At 48.4% G+C, this 18498-nt stretch overlaps 1 protein-coding gene across 1 annotated transcript in view; it reads right to left on the minus strand.

Annotated features, from left to right (window-relative positions):
• KDM5B (lysine demethylase 5B) overlaps positions 1-18498 on the minus strand; it is a 59227-nt gene that overhangs the window by 10745 nt on the left and 29984 nt on the right. Inside the window, exons 10-20 of the mRNA XM_065854366.2 lie at positions 17361-17519; positions 16772-16953; positions 12972-13134; positions 11879-11998; positions 10311-10505; positions 9771-9952; positions 7738-7862; positions 7257-7407; positions 5443-5557; positions 2545-2900; positions 1316-1454 (exon numbers count right to left, since the gene is read on the minus strand). Coding sequence (XP_065710438.1) covers positions 1316-1454; positions 2545-2900; positions 5443-5557; positions 7257-7407; positions 7738-7862; positions 9771-9952; positions 10311-10505; positions 11879-11998; positions 12972-13134; positions 16772-16953; positions 17361-17519 — 1887 coding nt within the window. The remainder of the gene's footprint in view (positions 1-1315; positions 1455-2544; positions 2901-5442; positions 5558-7256; positions 7408-7737; positions 7863-9770; positions 9953-10310; positions 10506-11878; positions 11999-12971; positions 13135-16771; positions 16954-17360; positions 17520-18498) is intronic.

Raw genomic sequence — 18498 nt, forward strand, 5'->3', positions numbered from 1 at the left:
CCAGTGAGAGACTGAATCCAGCTCCGGTTGGCTGCAGAGTCCAGTCCAGGACTTCGGGTGCTGGCTCTGCAGTTGCTGGGACTTTCAAGATTGGTTTTGTATATTTTGTATTATTTTCTCTATTTTATCAGTAGCATTAGTAAAACATGTTTAATTTTTCCAGCTCTCTTCTCTCTGTTCTTTCCCTCCCGATCGCCTGTGCTGAGTGGGAAGGGGGGAGAGGGAGGGATGAAAGGGGGAAGGGGGGAGGAGTGGAGGTGAACACCACATCTGCCAGGGTTTGATTGTCACCCTGCAATCAAACCCTCGACAAACTGAAATGTTCAAGAGTTCAAGTGGGAAGTGCTGGAAGCCAAGGTGAAAACCTGTCCAGATCTCTTTGCTGGGAAGACACTTCTTGCTTCTCTGCCATCGGCTTTTTGAAGAGAGCGTGAACGTGGAAATGGAAATCACACAAAGCTGGAAGGAGCCTCAAAAATGCAACAGGATGAAGGGAAGAGGCAAGGAAGAAGAGGAAACCAAGTAACTTCCACCTCAAAATTCCAAGAGAACTACTACAGAACTACAAGTAATTTAATAGGTGACATCAAAGGCTGACCACACCGGAATAAAACACGAAACGGCCTTGAGATTGGGCATGCTGCATGGCTAACGCATGTGTGAACATGTCTGAAATACCACTGAAGACACAGATGTGGAAACAAAGGAATTGGATGGGGCCTCATCAGAGGTCCCAGTGTCCTTGTACCATTGGGGATGCTCCAGAAAAGCACACTGAAAACTGGAGACAACACAAGGACAGGACCACTGCCTGATCCAGGAATATTCCTGATCAGCCCCGTCTCCTTATTTCTTTTTAGGAGACGCTGGAGTTATTTCAGTCGAGCAAATGGCAGCTGCGAAAAACTATTGTTGGTGATTTTCAAATACTTGAGGGGTTTTGTTCGTTCAGCGGTCAGCAAGCAAAACTTAATTGTGTCACCCGCTCCACACCACAGGAGCGCAGCGAGACGCAGAATGGTACATAAAAATATGGCTACCGGGGAATTGTTACTAGCAGATCAGCAAAACTTACCTTAAAGTTCCATAATATAATATCTTTTTAATTTATGATCTTTTTTTAATAGCTCCTTTAGGGATTTTATTGCAGTCAGTTAACTGCAAAGGTGAAGGAGTACAAATCATGTTTAGAAAGGGTAGTAAAACAATTGCACCCAGGGGTAACTGCGCCGTGTCTGCAGCAATAGATGTTTCCAATGAAGCAGTTTGGCCTCAGGGAGCCTCACTGTCCCTCCCCAAGCAGCCGTTTACGCACCTGCAGCCCTTCCACTTCCTGCAGCCAGTCCTTGGCCTTCTGCACCGCGTCCTTGAGCGCGGCCCCGCTGGGCAGGTACGCCGGGATCTCCTCCACCTCCTTCACCGCCGCCGCCAGGCTGCTCAGCGACTGCCGCGGCCTGCGGGACACAACAGCGCCTGAGACACCGCCACACGCTTGGGCTCTTCACCCGCTCTATTACAACCGGAGAGTTACACCAATCACGGCGGTGCGTCCTGTACTGCACAGCCTGCATCAGTAATGCGGGTACCCTCTTAGAAATGCTTGCTATGGGTGCCTACCAGGAATGCTAAAAACACATACAAATATTTCTCTGTCTTTTCAATATTCACACTTTTGAGCTTAAGGGAGAGTTAACATTTGGTAAGTTTTAAATGACAGACCCTTGGACCCTCCTTAAACCTCAAACCAGCACCAACTACGAGACTGCACACTACAAGGCGAAAGAAGTGGAGGTGGATTTTCTGCATTTCACAATTGGATTCTGACATTTTAGAGAAGTTTAAACCCAAATGCATCGTATTTTGGAGGGTAAAACCAAGCTCATCCCAGCTTTGTGCTCCTGTGAAGGTACCATTTTAAAATCCTGTGGTTACGAGTGAGTAAGCAGCATTCAAATGCTTTCACAGTTATGAGGTTGGTGGAAAAATGTGAAAAATTTAAAAAATCAGGAATCCTAAGGGCAGAAAACCTTGTGTGCAAGTTGGAGCCACCCTTCTAAGCCTTAAGTAGACTGTGCTGCCCCCATTTTACTTCATAATTTAGAAGGTCAAAACCACGAGCAAGAGAATCTTTCTCAGTAAGGATGTATTAGGCTTGTTTCCTTCTCCCCTGCATCGATTTCTCTGGAACATTTCCTCAATGTTAGAAATAGCCTATATAATCACATTTTTCCAGTTGGGAGCACATATCCAAGCTCTGTGTGGACACGCACCCTCCAGCGTGACACTGCGGAGGGACAAAGGTAGAAGGGAAGGATGAGTTGTCTTAAAACCCTTCCTGTGGCGGACGGAGAACCTGCACAAGGACAGCGGAGCACCACGAACCCTCCAAAGCACCCCACTCGCTCATCCCTTTCCCTTCTGGATGGCACCAGCTTTGCCTTTGCGTTGTGAACAGAATGAACAAGAACCCCTTGAGAAGTCAAACTGTTTCCATCTTAAACAGCTGGTGGGACTCCAAAACGCAACACTAGATTCAGCATCTACCTGGCCTTCAGCAGGTTTCTGGCTTTGTCGTCCCAGTGTTCGGACACAGTCAGGAGCTCCTGCAGCTTGGCCATCGCCTTCTCGACTGCTGGGTAGGGAGCGAGTCCAACACCTGAGTCTATCAGCCGCCTCATGTCGTCCAGAGTCAGGGAGCCGTGGTCGGAGGACGCCAGCTGCACGTCCTCCAGCCAGCGCGCCTGCTCCAGCCGCGTGCGCAGCTCGGCCAGCTGCGGCAGGTCCACGTCGAACTCAAAGCTGACGTCCAGCAGCTCCTGAAGTTCCGCAGCGCTGGGCATTTCTGCAGAAAGGAGTTTTTGGCTTTGCTGTTGAAAAGCTTCCACGCGATCGAGAAGATCCTGAAAGAGACAAACGCAACAATAAATCAGAAGGAAACCCACTGCCAAATCTCTTAAATGTTTAAGTGTTTGCTTCCTGGCAAACGCCACATTGCAATGCTCACAGTGTGCACGGCAAATTATGACATCTAGAATATCTCACAGAATCCCAGAATGTGAGGGGTTGGAAGGGCCCTGGAAAGCTCATCCAGTGCAATCCCCCATGGAGCAGGAACACCCAGCTGAGGTTCCACAGGAAGGTGTCCAGGCGGGTTTGAATGTCTGCAGAGAAGGAGACTCCACAACCCCCCTGGGCAGCCTGGGCCAGGCTCTGACACCCTCACCCCCAACAAGTTTCTTCTCACATTTAAGTGGAACCTCCTGTGTTCCAGTTTGCACCCATTACCCCTTGTCCTATCACTGGTTGTCACCCAGAAGAGCCTGGCTCCATCCTCCTGACACTGCCCCTTTCCATATTGATCCCCAGGAATGCGTCCCCGCTCAGTCTCCTCTTCTCCAGCTCCAGAGCCTCAGCTCCCTCAGCCTTTCCTCACACGGGAGATGCTCCACTCCCTTCAGCATCTTGGTGGCTGCGCTGGACTCTCTCCAGCAGTTCCCTGTCCTGCTTGAACTGAGGGGCCACAACTGGACACAATATTCCAGGTGTGGTCTCCCCAGGGCAGAGCAGAGGGGCAGGAGAACCTCTCTGACCTACTGACCACCCCCTTCTAACCCACCCCAGGTACCATTGGCTTCCTGGCCACAAGGGCCCAGTGCTGGCTCATGGTCACCCTGCTGTCCCCAGGACCCCCAGCTCCCTTTCCCCTACACTGCTCTCTAATAGCTCATTCCCCAACTTACACTGGAACCTGGGGTTGTTCCTGCCCAGATTCAAGACTCTACACTTGCCCTTGTTCTATTTCATTACATTTTCCCTGCCCAGCTCTCCAGCCTGTCCAGGTCTCTGATGGCAGCACAGGTGTCAAAAAGAGCAGAAAGGACCTAACGGGAAATTTGAAATGTTCCATCAGTGCTGTGTCCTGGTTTGTTCTGGAACGATCAGCAAGGCTGAAAAGCAGCAAGGTTAAGATGACGGTGGCTTTGCAGAACACAGGGAAGGGCCTGGAGCTGCTGGGATCCATTTCTGCTGCGCTGTGAAGGGTCTGAGCTGCACCACACGGGCCCACTGAGCCACAGGCACTTCTGCAGTGCAACACTTTCTCTCCGCACATTCGACAGATAATTATCGCAGGAAGGTGCTGTTTGCACATCGCCGAGGATGCAGGACAGTTAACCAGCTCACTGCGAAGGCTGGAACCATTCTGTATCCAGTCCAACGCTTCCAGCACCGGCTGAAATGCTATTCCAGCCGCAAGTTCTCGCTTCACACCTTGGTGTTTTGCCAGTGAGGTTGTTTGCCAGGGTAGGCAAATCTCACCCATAGTGGATAAAAAGCCTTTTTAGAGATATAGAGAACTGTAAACTGATCTCCAGTAACTGTTGGTGGTTTCTATGAACAGCCTAACTTCCATGACTACATGTACTTTAGGATTTTTAAGAATGACACAGACCAATACCCAGTGTGTGTGTGATACGTCCCGCTCAGGAACGCCAGATGGACAGAACTGTTTGCACGTCTGGCATTGCTGAGCTCCTGCTTTTTAAACAGTTCCATAACTTCAAGGAGTTCCAACGCTATAAACAAATAACTGTAAATGGGATTACATAAAGCCTGATTCACACATTCCAGACCCAATAAAGCTTCAAACCCAACATCGTAAAGCTGGGTTGAACTGGTCTGTTCCAATCCAAAGTTACACGACGCTGTCTGGCGTCTCTGCCTTGTGCGGGCGCTGAGGAGATGGTTCAGTTGTTGGCTCTTGGTTCCCAGAGTCTCAAATACGCAAAGCCATTCGCCTTTAAGCCAGGAATTGCAGCTGCCCAGAATTTAAGCTCCTGGGTTTTATTACCCCTCAGTGTGATACACAACGTTTTGGAAAGTATTGAAATCAAATCTTGACTTATTTGCAGCTCATCTGAGGGTTGATCATCTGGTGAGCAAATAATCAGTACCAGGTGATTGATGGTGGTGGGACAAGTGACCTGACTTGCGGTCACAGCAGGTGACGGGGTTACCTGGGGCGTTCCCTGCGAGCATCAGGATGGATCTGCTGACACGACTAACACAGAGCTGAGTCTGGATTAACAAAGTGATACGAACAGAGACCTGGCACTCGGAGCACTACGGGGTTTTCAATATTCTCAGCTAAACCTGGCTTCACTCTTCACAGGACACCCGTTAACTGACCCCAAACTGCGGTTACCCAGGTCATCCTGCTGCTTCTTTTGCATTACTTTGTCAAATATCACCATTTTGATTCCCCCATGTAGTACAAAACCCTGCTGACCATGACCACCAGCGGATCAGAGAGCTCCGTTCTTAACTCACACGGCGCACAAATCAGCCAGGTCTGCCCGTTTAAAGGTATTTATCCTCGGAGCACATAGCAGGACTATAGCAAATACATCACTATGGCAAACATTTGTGTTCTTTCCCGGTTACCTTGAGCAAGGGGGTCTGGCTGAGGACGCAGGGCAGGGCATAGAGCTGCCTCACAAACAGCCGCAGCTCATTCACCGTCAGCTGGTTTGGACACTTTCCTCCTCCGGAGCGGTACCTGCAATTACACACAACTGAGCTAAAAATCATAATGAAAAAGAAATAAACCTAGACATCTCAAAAATCTGCTTTGGATTTCTTGTGAGTCCAACTTTACTCCCAAATAATAGAATATTCAGAAGCAGCCTAGGGCTCACATACATGGGGAGACTTCAGTCGGCGACAGCAGAATAAGCTATTGTTGAACACGCTCTTTCATATTAAACAGTGTTCTGGAACAACCACTCCGCCTTGGAAGAGCACTGGTTATTATGGAATTAAATTAGGCTTTTTTTTTCCAGAACACAAAGCAATTGTGGCCAAACTATTGAGTTATGTTGCAACAGCTATTGTAGTGAGCAATCCCCATGCCCGTACCCAAAGAGAACAAATCCTGATTCTGAATGGGTTTCACATCCATGGGTCGTGTAGGCTCTGCTGAAAAACCCTCTTTACGCTGAAATCATCACGTTCATTTTATCCAAAAGCATTGTATCAAGTGAGTGGCTTCGAAGTATTAACGAATTGGCTAATATTAAATCAATTAATATTGGTCTGAGAACCCTGAACACAAAAGGAAAGAAATCTCTTAGGGCGCTGGCTCCAATTTAATCCACAATAGGTCATTGAAAGAACAGAGGAAAACACCATCCCAGCAGGATACGCCAGCATGGCTGGAATGGGAACGCTACAAACCCCATTTTAATTCACTATTCTATGTTAAAAATAGGTATTTTTAAAGGATATGGGACATCACATTGGGAGTTCCAAAATCCACAGTAAGCTGAACAATACGATGATTTCAAAGTCTCACGTTATTTTATGGGTTATTTTACGGTTCACAATGTTTTACTGGGTTTTGTGGAAGTTCTGCAGTATCTTCCAGGAAAAGGCACAAGTTTTTAAAACAAAGATTTATGTGTGTATACATAAATATACATAGGTGCACGTGTACATATACACATCTAAACTGCAGAACTGTCACAAGTTGGTGAAGGGGCTGGAGCACAAGTGTGATGGGACCTGGGGGGTTCAGCTGGAGAACGGGAGCTGAGGGGAGACCTTCTGACCTCTGAACTGCCTGAAAGGAGCTTGGAGCCAGGGGGGGTCGGGCTCTGCTCCCCAGAGAAAAACCAGCACGGAATACAGTCCCAATGGAACTGATGCAATGAGGAGATGCGGCCTTGTCCTTCTGGATCTTTGGACTCCTTTCGACTCATTTTAGACACGGGAAGTGCTGGCGGGACTGGGCAACCAGCCATCCAGTTCACGAAGAACGTATTACCCAAGCACCGCCCTATCTTCAAATTCCTCAAGCTAACAACCTCGAAGATACAACCTAAGTGCTGCCATAGAACAAAGATTTGTCAGGGATCTCCGACAGTGTTGTGTCATCATCAGCTCAGGAGTTAAGACACTTGACTCTTCCACAAGGAGCAAAGTGTAACGAATGTAACGACATATGCATCACTGATGGAATTTCAGTGCCCGCGGCACAAAGACAAGTGGACCGTATCTTGTCGGGCGTTGCTTTGTCTGGAAATATCGCACCAATTTTTCCTTCGAGGGAACATTAGGATGAATTTACTGCCCAACTGTCAAACAGGGTGGAAGAAGAGACCGAAAGCTCAGGATGCTGAACATGCAGAAAAGGTGAATTCACTGGCATCCGTCTTCAATCGCTCGGTTCTGTTGCAAACACAGAGGGGAACGTTTACCTGGTTTGTCTTTTGCCGTTAAGCAGCTGCTGTGCAACCGAGGCGCATTTGTCTGCGTCCTGCGTGACCAGCCGGAGGTGTCGCAGTAGATCATTGTCCGGAAACTTCTTCATCTCTGACTCTTCTATCAAAGCCTTAAAATTGATGAGACCTTTTGGGAAAGACAGGAAGTTAACCAAAGTCTGCTTTTGGGATGGATTTTAAATGGTAAGGGTGAATAAACACAATATATTAAGTACATTTCTAATTCAACTTCAGTTACATTTTGTGTCAAAGTGATTTATAAAGTCACCCAGAAACAGCTTAGAATAATTTCTGGCACTGTAACAGCTAAAATACTTACTTTAAAATATGAAATCATATACAATTTATTTTGATTAGCACATAAGTTTAAGAAAAAAGTTACTCAGGTTCAGAAAGTAAAACTGGAAAGACTAGCTGTCCAAAATCAGGTGTTGCAGACAGAAGATAAGACACTTACTTCTTTTATTGTTAACTTTTGCCTCCAGAGCTTCGTTAACGTTGGAAGCCCATTCATTGTACGACTCCGCGCGCATCTTGAGCGCATTCATCATTGGATAGAGCTCCTCCAGGGTGTAGCGGTACCTACAAGCAGCACAGAGTGCAAACTCTTCAGCGAAAACTGGGGGAGCGGGAGGGTGGAACTGGGGGCACTGAGATGTGTTGGTCCGTACAACACAGAAACGATCTGTTATCAGAGCATCCCGACACGTAGGAAGTCAAGGAAGGAGTCAGGAGACCTGCGTGGTTAAACAGGGAACTGCTGGGTAAGCTCAGGTGGAAGAGGAGAGTTTATAGATCATGGAAGGAGGGGCTGGGCACTTGGGGAGAAGATAAGGCTGTTGTCAGAGGGTGTAGGGAGGCAACTAGGAAAGCTAAGGCCTCCTTAGAATTAAACATGGCGAGAGGGGTTGAGGATTATTCAATTTATTCATCAATGATTTGGATGAGGGAATAGAGTGACTGTCAGCAAGTTTGCTGGTGACACCAAGCTGGGAGGAGTGGTGACACTGGAAGCTGTGCTGCCATCAGAGACCTGGACAGGATGGAGAGTTGGGCAGGGAAACATTTAATGAAATAGAACAAGGGCAAGTGTAGAGTCTTGAATCTGGGCAGGAACAACCCCAGGTTCCAGTGTAAGTTGGGGAATGAGCTATTAGAGAGCAGTGTAGGGGAAAGGGACCTGGGGGTCCTGGGGACAGCAGGGTGAGCATGAGCCAGCACTGGGCCCTTGTGGCCAGGAAGCCAATGGTACCTGGGGTGGGTTAGAAGGGGGTGGTCAGTAGGTCAGAGAGGTTCTCCTGCCCCTCTGCTCTGCCCTGGGGAGACCACACCTGGAATATTGTGTCCAGTTGTGGCCCCTCAGCTCCAGAAGGACAGGGAACTGCTGCAGAGAGTCCAGCGCAGCCACCAAGATGCTGAAGGGAGTGGAGCATCTCCCGTGTGAGGAAAGGCTGAGGGAGCTGGGGCTCTGGAGCTGGACAAGAGGAGACTGAGGGGTGACCTCATTAATGGTTACAGATATCTAAAGGGTGTATATAAAGCTCCTGTTCTCCAGCTGGACCCCCCAGGTCCCATCACACTTGTGTTCCAGCCCCTTCACCAACTTGTGATGGTTCTGCAGTTTAGATGTGTATATATACATGTGCACCTATGTATATGTACATATATATACATAAAGGGGGAGTGCCAGGAGGATGGAGCCAGACTCTTCTGGGTGACAACCAGTGACAGGACAAGGGGCAATGGGTGCAAACTGGAACACAGGAGGTTCCACTGAAAGAAGAGAAGAAACTTGTTCCTGGTGAGGGTGGCAGAGCCTGGCCCAGGCTGCCCAGGGAGGTTGTGGAGTCTCCTTCTCTGCAGACATTCAAACCCGCCTGGACCCCTTCCTGTGGAACCTCAGCTGGGTGTTCCTGCTCCATGGGGGATTGCACTGGATGAGCTTTCCAGGGCCCTTCAACCCCTGACATTCTGGGGTTCTGTTACGCACCCAGAGTTATATAATGACGACCTACAACCACACCATGTTCCGCCTCAGACAATTCAATGTCGCAACTGCTTCAAAAAGCGATTTCAACATTACAATTACAGCAATTGTCTAATTGTCTTAGGACAAACTACATTCATGTAGGAAAAAAATGTAACAAACAGCACGAACAGAAAGACGACAACAGCAAGAAAAGCAAACAAGAGCAAAAAAACACTACTTGGCAAGGACTGGATGTGTGGGATGGTGACCATGATGCTATAAATAAAAAAGCAAACTAACTTATCCAGCAATTTTCACCATTATTGACCAAGAAGGGCTGAATGCTGAAAACAAAGAGTCTTTGCATATGAGCACAAAACAAGGCATTTTGCTTTGGGGGTTCTGAGAGAACAGAACACCAAGACTGGCACCATTGACAAAACCCAGTAAGCACTTGATTACCAAAGCACAACATCTCCATATATAACAGAACACACTGTTATTTGCTGTCTGGAGCTTACCCCAGTTTGTATTTGTAGGTGGGACAGGAGCAGAGATCCTCGACGTGGTACAGGCAGACCAGCAATCTGGGTTTACAGGGACAATAAACGGCAGACATGAAACAGGTGGTTTTACACTTCAAGCACTGCCGCTCGTCATCCGGAAACAGCTCGAACGCCACTCTCTCCGAGTCCGTCACCCCCTGCAAGAGCACGTTACACCACCTCAGCCCCTGATGGAGAGGGGAGTGGTCCAAGCTAAACCAGCACAAGGTGATAAGATATTAAAACCGGGTAGACAGCAATCTCAGTTAATTAAAAAAACAGCTATACTGCCTGGATTACTAAAAGAACAACTATTACTGATAGAGAGACATTCTGAATAATATTTAAGGGCAGATGCTAAAACTAGATGCAAGATAAATGATTCTTTAGCCTCAGAAATCACCACAGGAAGGTACCAGGTAGCTCTAGGCTGTCGACAACACAGTGCACGCCCCAGTGTGTCTTCACAGCCCAGGTTTGGTTGTTCCTTCACTCATACTATTTCCTACAACTTACCAGTTTATCAACCTTCTCACGCAGCATCTTCTCATCTTCAATCATAATAGCCATATCTTTCTGAACTGTAGATGCTACCACAACATCCAGGTCATCGGCTTTGGAAGCCATTTTACAGATCATCTCGTCGTGGGAGAACACGCAGTAGCGGTGCAGCAGCCGGTAATGCTCCACACACTGGCGACCCAGCGGCAGCTGCAGTGAGAAACATGAATAAATGAAGAGTTTAGTTGGAAAATCACATTAAGATACTGATTTTTCTATGCTACTTGTCAAAAACTAACAGAATCCCAGAATGCCAGGGGTTGAAGGGCCCTGGAAAGCTCATCCAGTGCAATCCCCCATGGAGCAGGAACACCCAGCTGAGGTTCCACAGGAAGGTGTCCAGGCGGGTTTGAATGTCTGCACAGAAGGAGACTCCACAGCCTCCCTGGGCAGCCTGGGCCAGGCTCTGACACCCTCACCAGGAACAAGTTTCTTCTCACATTTAAGTGGAACCTCCTGTGTTCCAGTTTGCACCCATTGCCCCTTGTCCTGTCACTGGTTGTCACCCAGAAGAGCCTGGCTCCATCCTCCTGACACTCCCCCTTTAGATATTTGTAAACAGGAATGAGTCCCCCCTCAGTCTCCTCTTCTCCAGCTCCAGAGCCCCAGCTCCCTCAGCCTTTCCTCACACGGGAGATGCTCCACTCCCTTCAGCATCTTGGTGGCTGCGCTGGACTCTCTGCAGCAGTTCCCTGTCCTTCTGGAACTGAGGGGCCACAACTGGACACAATATTCCAGGTGTGGTCTCCCCAGGGCAGAGCAGAGGGGCAGGAGAACCTCTCTGACCTACTGACCACCCCCTTCTAACCCACCCCAGGTACCATTGGCTTCCTGGCCACAAGGGCCCAGTGCTGGCTCATGCTCACCCTGCTGTCCCCAGGACCCCCAGCTCCCTTTCCCCTACACTGCTCTCTAATAGCTCATTCCCCAACTTACACTGGAACCTGGGGTTGTTCCTGCCCAGATTCAAGACTCTACACTTGCCCTTGTTCTATGTCATTGCATTTCTCCCTGCCCAACTCTCCAGCCTGTCCAGGTCTCTGATGGCAGCACAGCTTCCAGTGTCACCACTCCTCCCAGCTTGGTGTCCCCAGCAAACGTGCTGACAGTCACTCTATTCCCTCATCCAAGTCATTGATGAATATATTGAATAATCCCAGCCCCAGCACTGACCCCTGAGGCCCTGCACTGGATCCAGGCCTCAACTGGACTCTGCCCCATTGACCACCACTCTCTGACTTCTGCCCTTCAGCCACTTCCCAGTCCACCTCACTGCCCGCTCATCCAGACCGCACTCCCCCAGTTCAGCTGTGAGGATGCTGTGCACACTGTGTCAAACGCCTTACTCAACAAGTCAAGGCCCATAGTGATGCTCAGGCTGCAATAAGGTTACGTGTTAGAGTCATGGAAGGACAAAAGGACTGTGAACTCATTGTGTGCATCAGCAGTAAATCAGAGCCGTACAGCAGCCAGGAACAACGTTGGGATCGCGCGGTCTGTCAGAAACTGGCGTTGGAACGTACCCAATCCACTGTGCAGAAGTTCACGGCTTCAGCAAAGTTGAAGCCCTGGTTGAAGCCGCTGTGATACGCTCTGGGAAAGGTGATGACAAACTCGCCAGCGCACTGGTTGGTTCGATACACCTGGGAGAAAGGACAAGCGCTAGGTCAGACCTAAACAGGACCGAAGGCTGCCAAGAGAGTACGGGTTCCTAGTTCCTAGTAATTACTGTGATGACTTCGGATAGTTTTACAATGCAGGGCCAAGACTGCAACCGGCATTTGGTAACTTGTCAAATAAAACCCTAGAAAGCAAAAGGACTTTCTATTTGCGCTCCAAGCCGTTTTAAGGCATCGTCTGTGCCTTTTGCACTTTGCCAGCTCAGCTGGCGGTTCCGCAGGTAAAGCACAGGGAACACTCGCTTCAACATGAACCTGACGGGGAAGAGTCATTTGGAACGGCCTCAAAAGCTGCTACTGCTGTAAATCTAATACTTTTAGTCCTAGACTACAGCCCGAGAGCGGGCAGCTCTCCCTGCAGCTTCCCGTTCTGGAGTCTCTCACAGCATGGTAGTCACCGCAAATGTTGCCACTTTTCCCAAGCTCAGCTGCTCAACAGCTGATTCAGTTGTAAAGGGACACAATTCCCATGAGCAATCTGGTATGGAATAGGACGGAAACGGATGAAAAATGGTTTTAAATAACTAAGAGCTTATCCAGGAAAAATAAGAGGATGTGGTTGACAAATAAAGGAAGAATGGGGTTTGGCCCCTTGCCAGAAACTCTATGCCAAATTAAAAACCAGTCTGATTAGACAGCTATAGGAAGAGCTCCTGCTGTTGCTCCTAAGGTCAAGACAAAACTTTCAGTTGAGATACAGAACTAGAAAAATGCTCAGGTGGATTCTCCAGAGAAGAGTTTGCCAAGCAATGACTCCATTGCCCATCTGTTCCCACCGGCACATCACACCAGACAAGGAAGACACAACACCCATGGAAACCACCACAGCACCTCTGATGAAATAAAAGCGGCTTCAATTAGCAGCTTTGCAATCGGATTAAGCGTAAATGAAAGAGGGTCGGGTTTGGGGGAGTAGCACAGGAGTCCAACAACATACAGGCACGCCGTGGGCCATCAAAGTGTTCGGGTTCATGATGGTGACAAGTTGGTGCAAGAGATCTGGCTGAGATTCAAATAGCTCTGGAGCAAGCTTCTTCATGACATCCTCCAGCTGCTCAGCTGCGTACCCTGGAGCTCCATACCACGTTTTAGGCTCCCCCCTGCAAGATTATGAAGAAAAGTTAAGTGTAAGCAATCTTTAAGTTACATTTTCAGTCTTCTGCTTTACAATACACCCTGTCAAAAGAAGGGTATATCACCAGGAAGGAATGTAAAGATTATGTATCTTCCTGAAGCATCACATTTTACACAGGTCCCTCCTCCAGACCTAAGTGTTTAACTGCCTCCATTGCTGAGCACTTATATACTCTGGGGGAAAAAAGACTGAAGAAATCCTCAGCGAAATTCCGCTGATTCCAGCACAACTTCAAAATCTAAACTGTTTCGCTTTTATAATACAATGAACACAACCAAAACCAGTTCTGTCTTGTGCACAATTGCCATAAAGGGAACATATAGTAAGTAGACATTAAACTTCCAAATATGCAACTGTGAGAGACGCAAAAGATATCAAGGGATAAATATCCGCATCCAGAGTAGGAAGAACTTGTAGCGACAGTTCAAGCCAATGCAAGCCAGGTGAGAAAAATCCAGGTTATGCCCATGTGTTGCAATAGACATTGGTTCAGGTTTACAGCAAAGCTCGCTCACCACACTGCGAAGATGAAAATGCCTTTCAATCCTTTCTAAAGAGCGATGGTAGGAAAGGTTTTACCAAAGAAGATGAAAGACAAACTGCTTTCTCCCATGACCGCTGAAGAGCTGGCAGCGGAAAGCTGACCTGACCCAAGATTGTCATAAACCATAAAGCAATGGGGAGGGTTTTGGAAGAGAGCGCAGTGTGACTCAAGAAGCGTGTCTCTCACACCTAGGAATGGATTCCTGTGCTCAAACAGCACCTGCGTGGTGGTGAAGAGGACAGTTAGTGGGGGGGACCATGCAAGCCTTGGACCTGGTCATCATCTTGGGACAATTCTACCAATTCATGAAAACCAGCCATAGATGCAACTAAAAACTGAGCTGTGTCCTCACCCCAGAGCGAGTTCGGCCAGAATTCTGCTCCCTGATACACATGGGTGCCAAGGAAAGGGGGAGAGCAGCGAGGAGCTACGCTAAACTCAGACCAAGATACAGGTACCACGGTTCTGGACTTCACAAGAACAGGAAACAGACACAACTCTAATGGATGTGTTAAGGTGTCAGCCTAACGACGGCAAAAACTGCAGAATGGATGGAGGCGACAGCTCTTTCTGCTCCGCTACGCGACAGCTCCACACTCCTGCCTTCAGAAACACACTACCGGTGGTGCTAATTCTTCCTCTGACCTGGACTGACGTTTTATTCATTTATTTGCAAATATTGTTAGAAGCAACGATTTGGGCTTTTTTTCCTCTCATTTTACCATGTCAATAATGAACACAGGATTTAGCGAGGTCAGTGGCTGCAGCCCCGGTCCCTGGGCACCGTGTGCTCCAAGTGCTGCATCGGGACACCAACCATGGACACATGGGGCACCAACCACGGCCAAATGGGACCCTGAGTATTCACAAGAGGGAGTTCTGCGCTCTGAAGGCCTCTCAGATTTCGGAGCGTTGTCTCCTCAGCACCAGTTCATTAACATCGACTCTTCAGGCCATGAACAGTGTTAAACCCAACTACACATTTCTCTCGAGTAGGCTAAAAAAACCCAGACAAACCTCGAAGTTGAAGGGAAATACAGAAGAGTTTCCACAAATGAAGACATAAATGGCATTCACACCTGAGGAGGAATAAATTAAAAGCAGGTAGGGAGACTTTCACAGGTGTCTGTGAATGTATGTACACGTGTGCACACAACGTATGCACTTTGGCACCTTCTGGCCTTGACTGCAAACACCAACGTGTTTTGGCACAAATGATGCAGCACATAGATATTGCACATCTAGTGAGGGGAGCTCTCCTTGAAGGAATGGAGCTTCTACTGGGAACAAGAAACCTCCCCTCCTTCCCTTAGTTTTCAGCCTGACCAAAGACCCAAACAAACAAACAAAAAAAGGCAACAAATGATAAAGAAGATCATTTTCATGACGTAACCTCCACCACTCATCTACTTAACCTCACTCAAACAGTTCACAGAATCCCAGAATGTCAGGGGTTGAAGGGCCCTGGAAAGCTCATCCAGTGCAATCCCCCCGTGGAGCAGGAACACCCAGCTGAGGTTCCACAGGAAGGGGTCCAGGCGGGTTTGAATGTCTGCAGAGAAGGAGACTCCACAACCTCCCTGGGCAGCCTGGGCCAGGCTCTGACACCCTCACCAGGAACAAGTTTCTTCTCACATTTAAGTGGAACCTCCTGTGTTCCAGTTTGCACCCATTGCCCCTTGTCCTGTCACTGGTTGTCACCGAGAAGAGCCTGGCTCCATCCTCCTGACACTCCCCCTTTCCATATTGATCCCCATGAATGAGTCCCCCCTCAGTCTCCTCTTGTCCAGCTCCAGAGCCCCAGCTCCCTCAGCCTTTCCTCACACAGGAGATGCTCCACTCCCTTCAGCATCTTGGTGGCTGCGCTGGACTCTCTCCAGCAGTTCCCTGTCCTTCTGGAACTGAGGGGCCACAACTGGACACAATATTCCAGGGGTGGTCTCCCCAGGGCAGAGCAGAGGGGCAGGAGAACCTCTCTGACCTACTGACCACCCCCTTCTAACCCACCCCAGGTACCATTGGCTTCCTGGCCACAAGGGCCCAGTGCTGGCTCATGCTCACCCTGCTGTCCCCAGGACCCCCAGCTCCCTTTCCCCTACACTGCTCTCTAATAGCTCATTCCCCAACTTACACTGCAACCTGGGGTTGTTCCTGCCCAGATTCAAGACTCTGCACTTGCTCTTGTTCTATTTCATTACATTTCTCCCTGCCCAGCTCTCCAGCCTGTCCAGGCCCCAGCACTGACCCCTGAGGCCCTGCACTGGATCCAGGCCTCAACTGGACTCTGCCCCATTGACCACGACTCTCTGGCTTCTTCCCTTCAGCCAGTTCGCAGTCCCAGTTGTTTTAATAATGTAAAGTACTAAGAAAGCAAGTGAATTAACTCAGCAGCAGCTACTTCAAGGAGCAGCAATTGAATAATCAACCAAAAACACCTAGAGAAGAGCAGCTGGGATGGGGTTTTACCATTCTGCTGTGTGGTTTTCCATATTCTACTATGTGAATGAGGAAAGGGAAAGACCTTGACAGGTTTCAGGAAGAGTGACAAGAATAATTCAAACTCTAGAAAAGCTGTTGTAAGATGAGAAGTTTAAGAGGTTCAATCTATTTTGAATAGCAAAGAGATTGCAAAGATCTGTCCCGATTACAGCTGACAAGTGTTCGCTTGATGAGAGGATTTATGATGGAATGATCTATCTAACAGGCACAAAATTATGCAGGATTCTAAGACTGTTAGTTGAAGGCAGATGATTTTTAAAACAACCTGCATGGTTTCAGTTTTACATTGAGCATAATAAAACACTTGATGCACTATCTGCTGCACCTCTCATGGATTTTTCACAACTGGGAATGGATGGCTCTTTCCAAAATACGACCTTTCCTCCAAAAGTAAATGAGTGCAGGAACCACGCTGTGTCGAATCTAACCCTGCTGATAGGATCACAAGGGTTTTCCTGGCCTGAACTCCACTAATTTGGTTTTAACCCACTAATTAAAAAGGGGACGGGGATATATACAGGGGGTTGCTGGTCAGGCTGAATTTATTCCTCAAACTCACCAGTGCAGATAGTTAATCGAATAGCTCCAGTGGTCTTCTATGTGCCAACAGAATGAGGAAAAGCACATTCCCACGTAGAGCCAGGGCAGCTTCATTCCACATATGTCTGCGGTGATGTGAGCGAGAACCGACTGCTCCATCACGGGCATGTTGTTTAAATTCCAGCCGCTATCAAGGTATTCCTGAAAACGGACCAGAACAGCCCCAGCTTTACACAACATGAAGACAGAAGAAAAGCGTCTTTCCCAATTGAAGAAGAAACAGGTGAATGAATCAAAGAACAAAATCTTCATTGTCTTTGCTCTTTTCACAAGCCTCATCTGAGCTGCTTTGCTAAAATTAGACCTGTTTTGTTTTCCTTTCAGTCTGGAAGTTAATAGACAACTCCCAGGATAAACCTGTGGCTTTTAACATCCGAACACAGCAAGTGTTATTTATCCAAAGCTCTGTTGTCACTCTCTTCAAATAGTGTCAGACACACAAAACAGAATCTTTGCAACCCAGTTCCACTATTTGGTTTTGAACTGAAAAGACTCATTTCATCAAGAACTGCAATACAAACACTCACGGTGAACTAATAAAGACCTACCTCTTCTTCTGGTCTAACTTTAAACTTGCCGCCCCTAACTGGGAAGCCACTGCCGAACTCCTTTGAAGCAATATCAGCTCCATATTCCACTGTCACATCCTCTTCAATGGTACTAACGAGTCTCCAAAATTCTTTTTCAACCAGCTCGGTAGGAACCATCTAGATATGAGAAGAAGAACAAGGAGCACCTATTCAGGAAGCAGTATATAAAAAGCATGTGCACAAAAGCGACCTCAGGGAGGAACCTCTATCAGCTTGAAACATCCCCCATCTCAAAATAATTTCAGCAAGAGAACAAAAAAAAACCCCATACAGCAGTTCTGCCCAGGCCAGGCTGCTGCCCTGTTCCTCAGGAATGGGTCATAGTTCGAGAGTATTCCCTTCCTAACAGACACAGAATCACAGAATCCCAGAGTGTCAGGGGTTGAAGGGACCTGGAAAGCTCATCCAGTGCAATCCCCCATGGAGCAGGAACACCCAGCTGAGGTTCCACAGGAAGGTGTCCAGGCGGGTTTGAATGTCTGCAGAGAAGGAGACTCCACAACCTCCCTGGGCAGCCTGGGCCAGCCTCTGACACCCTCACCCCCAACAAGTTTCTTCTCACATTTAAGCGGAACCTCCTGTGTTCCAGTTTGCACCCATTGCCCCTTGTCCTGTCACTGGTTGTCACCGAGAAGAGCCTGGCTCCATCCTCCTGACACTCCCCCTTTCCATATTGATCCCCAGGAATGAGTCCCCCCTCAGTCTCCTCTTCTCCAGCTCCAGAGCCCCAGCTCCCTCAGCCTTTCCTCACACGGGAGATGCTCCACTCCCTTCAGCATCTTGGTGGCTGCGCTGGACTCTCTCCAGCAGTTCCCTGTCCTTCTGGAACTGAGGGGCCACAACTGGACACAATATTCCAGGTGTGGTCTCCCCAGGGCAGAGCAGAGGGGCAGGAGAACCTCTCTGACCTACTGACCACCCCCTTCTAACCCACCCCAGGTACCATTGGCCTTCCTGGCCACAAGGGCCCAGTGCTGGCTCATGGTCACCCTGCTGTCCCCAGGACCCCCAGGTCCCTTTCCCCTACACTGCTCTCTAATAGCTCATTCCCCAACTTACACTGGAACCTGGGGTTGTTCCTGCCCAGATTCAAGAC

This window comes from Patagioenas fasciata, chromosome 21 (genome assembly GCF_037038585.1).
Source record: "Patagioenas fasciata isolate bPatFas1 chromosome 21, bPatFas1.hap1, whole genome shotgun sequence".
NCBI classification, from domain to species: domain Eukaryota; kingdom Metazoa; phylum Chordata; class Aves; order Columbiformes; family Columbidae; genus Patagioenas; species Patagioenas fasciata.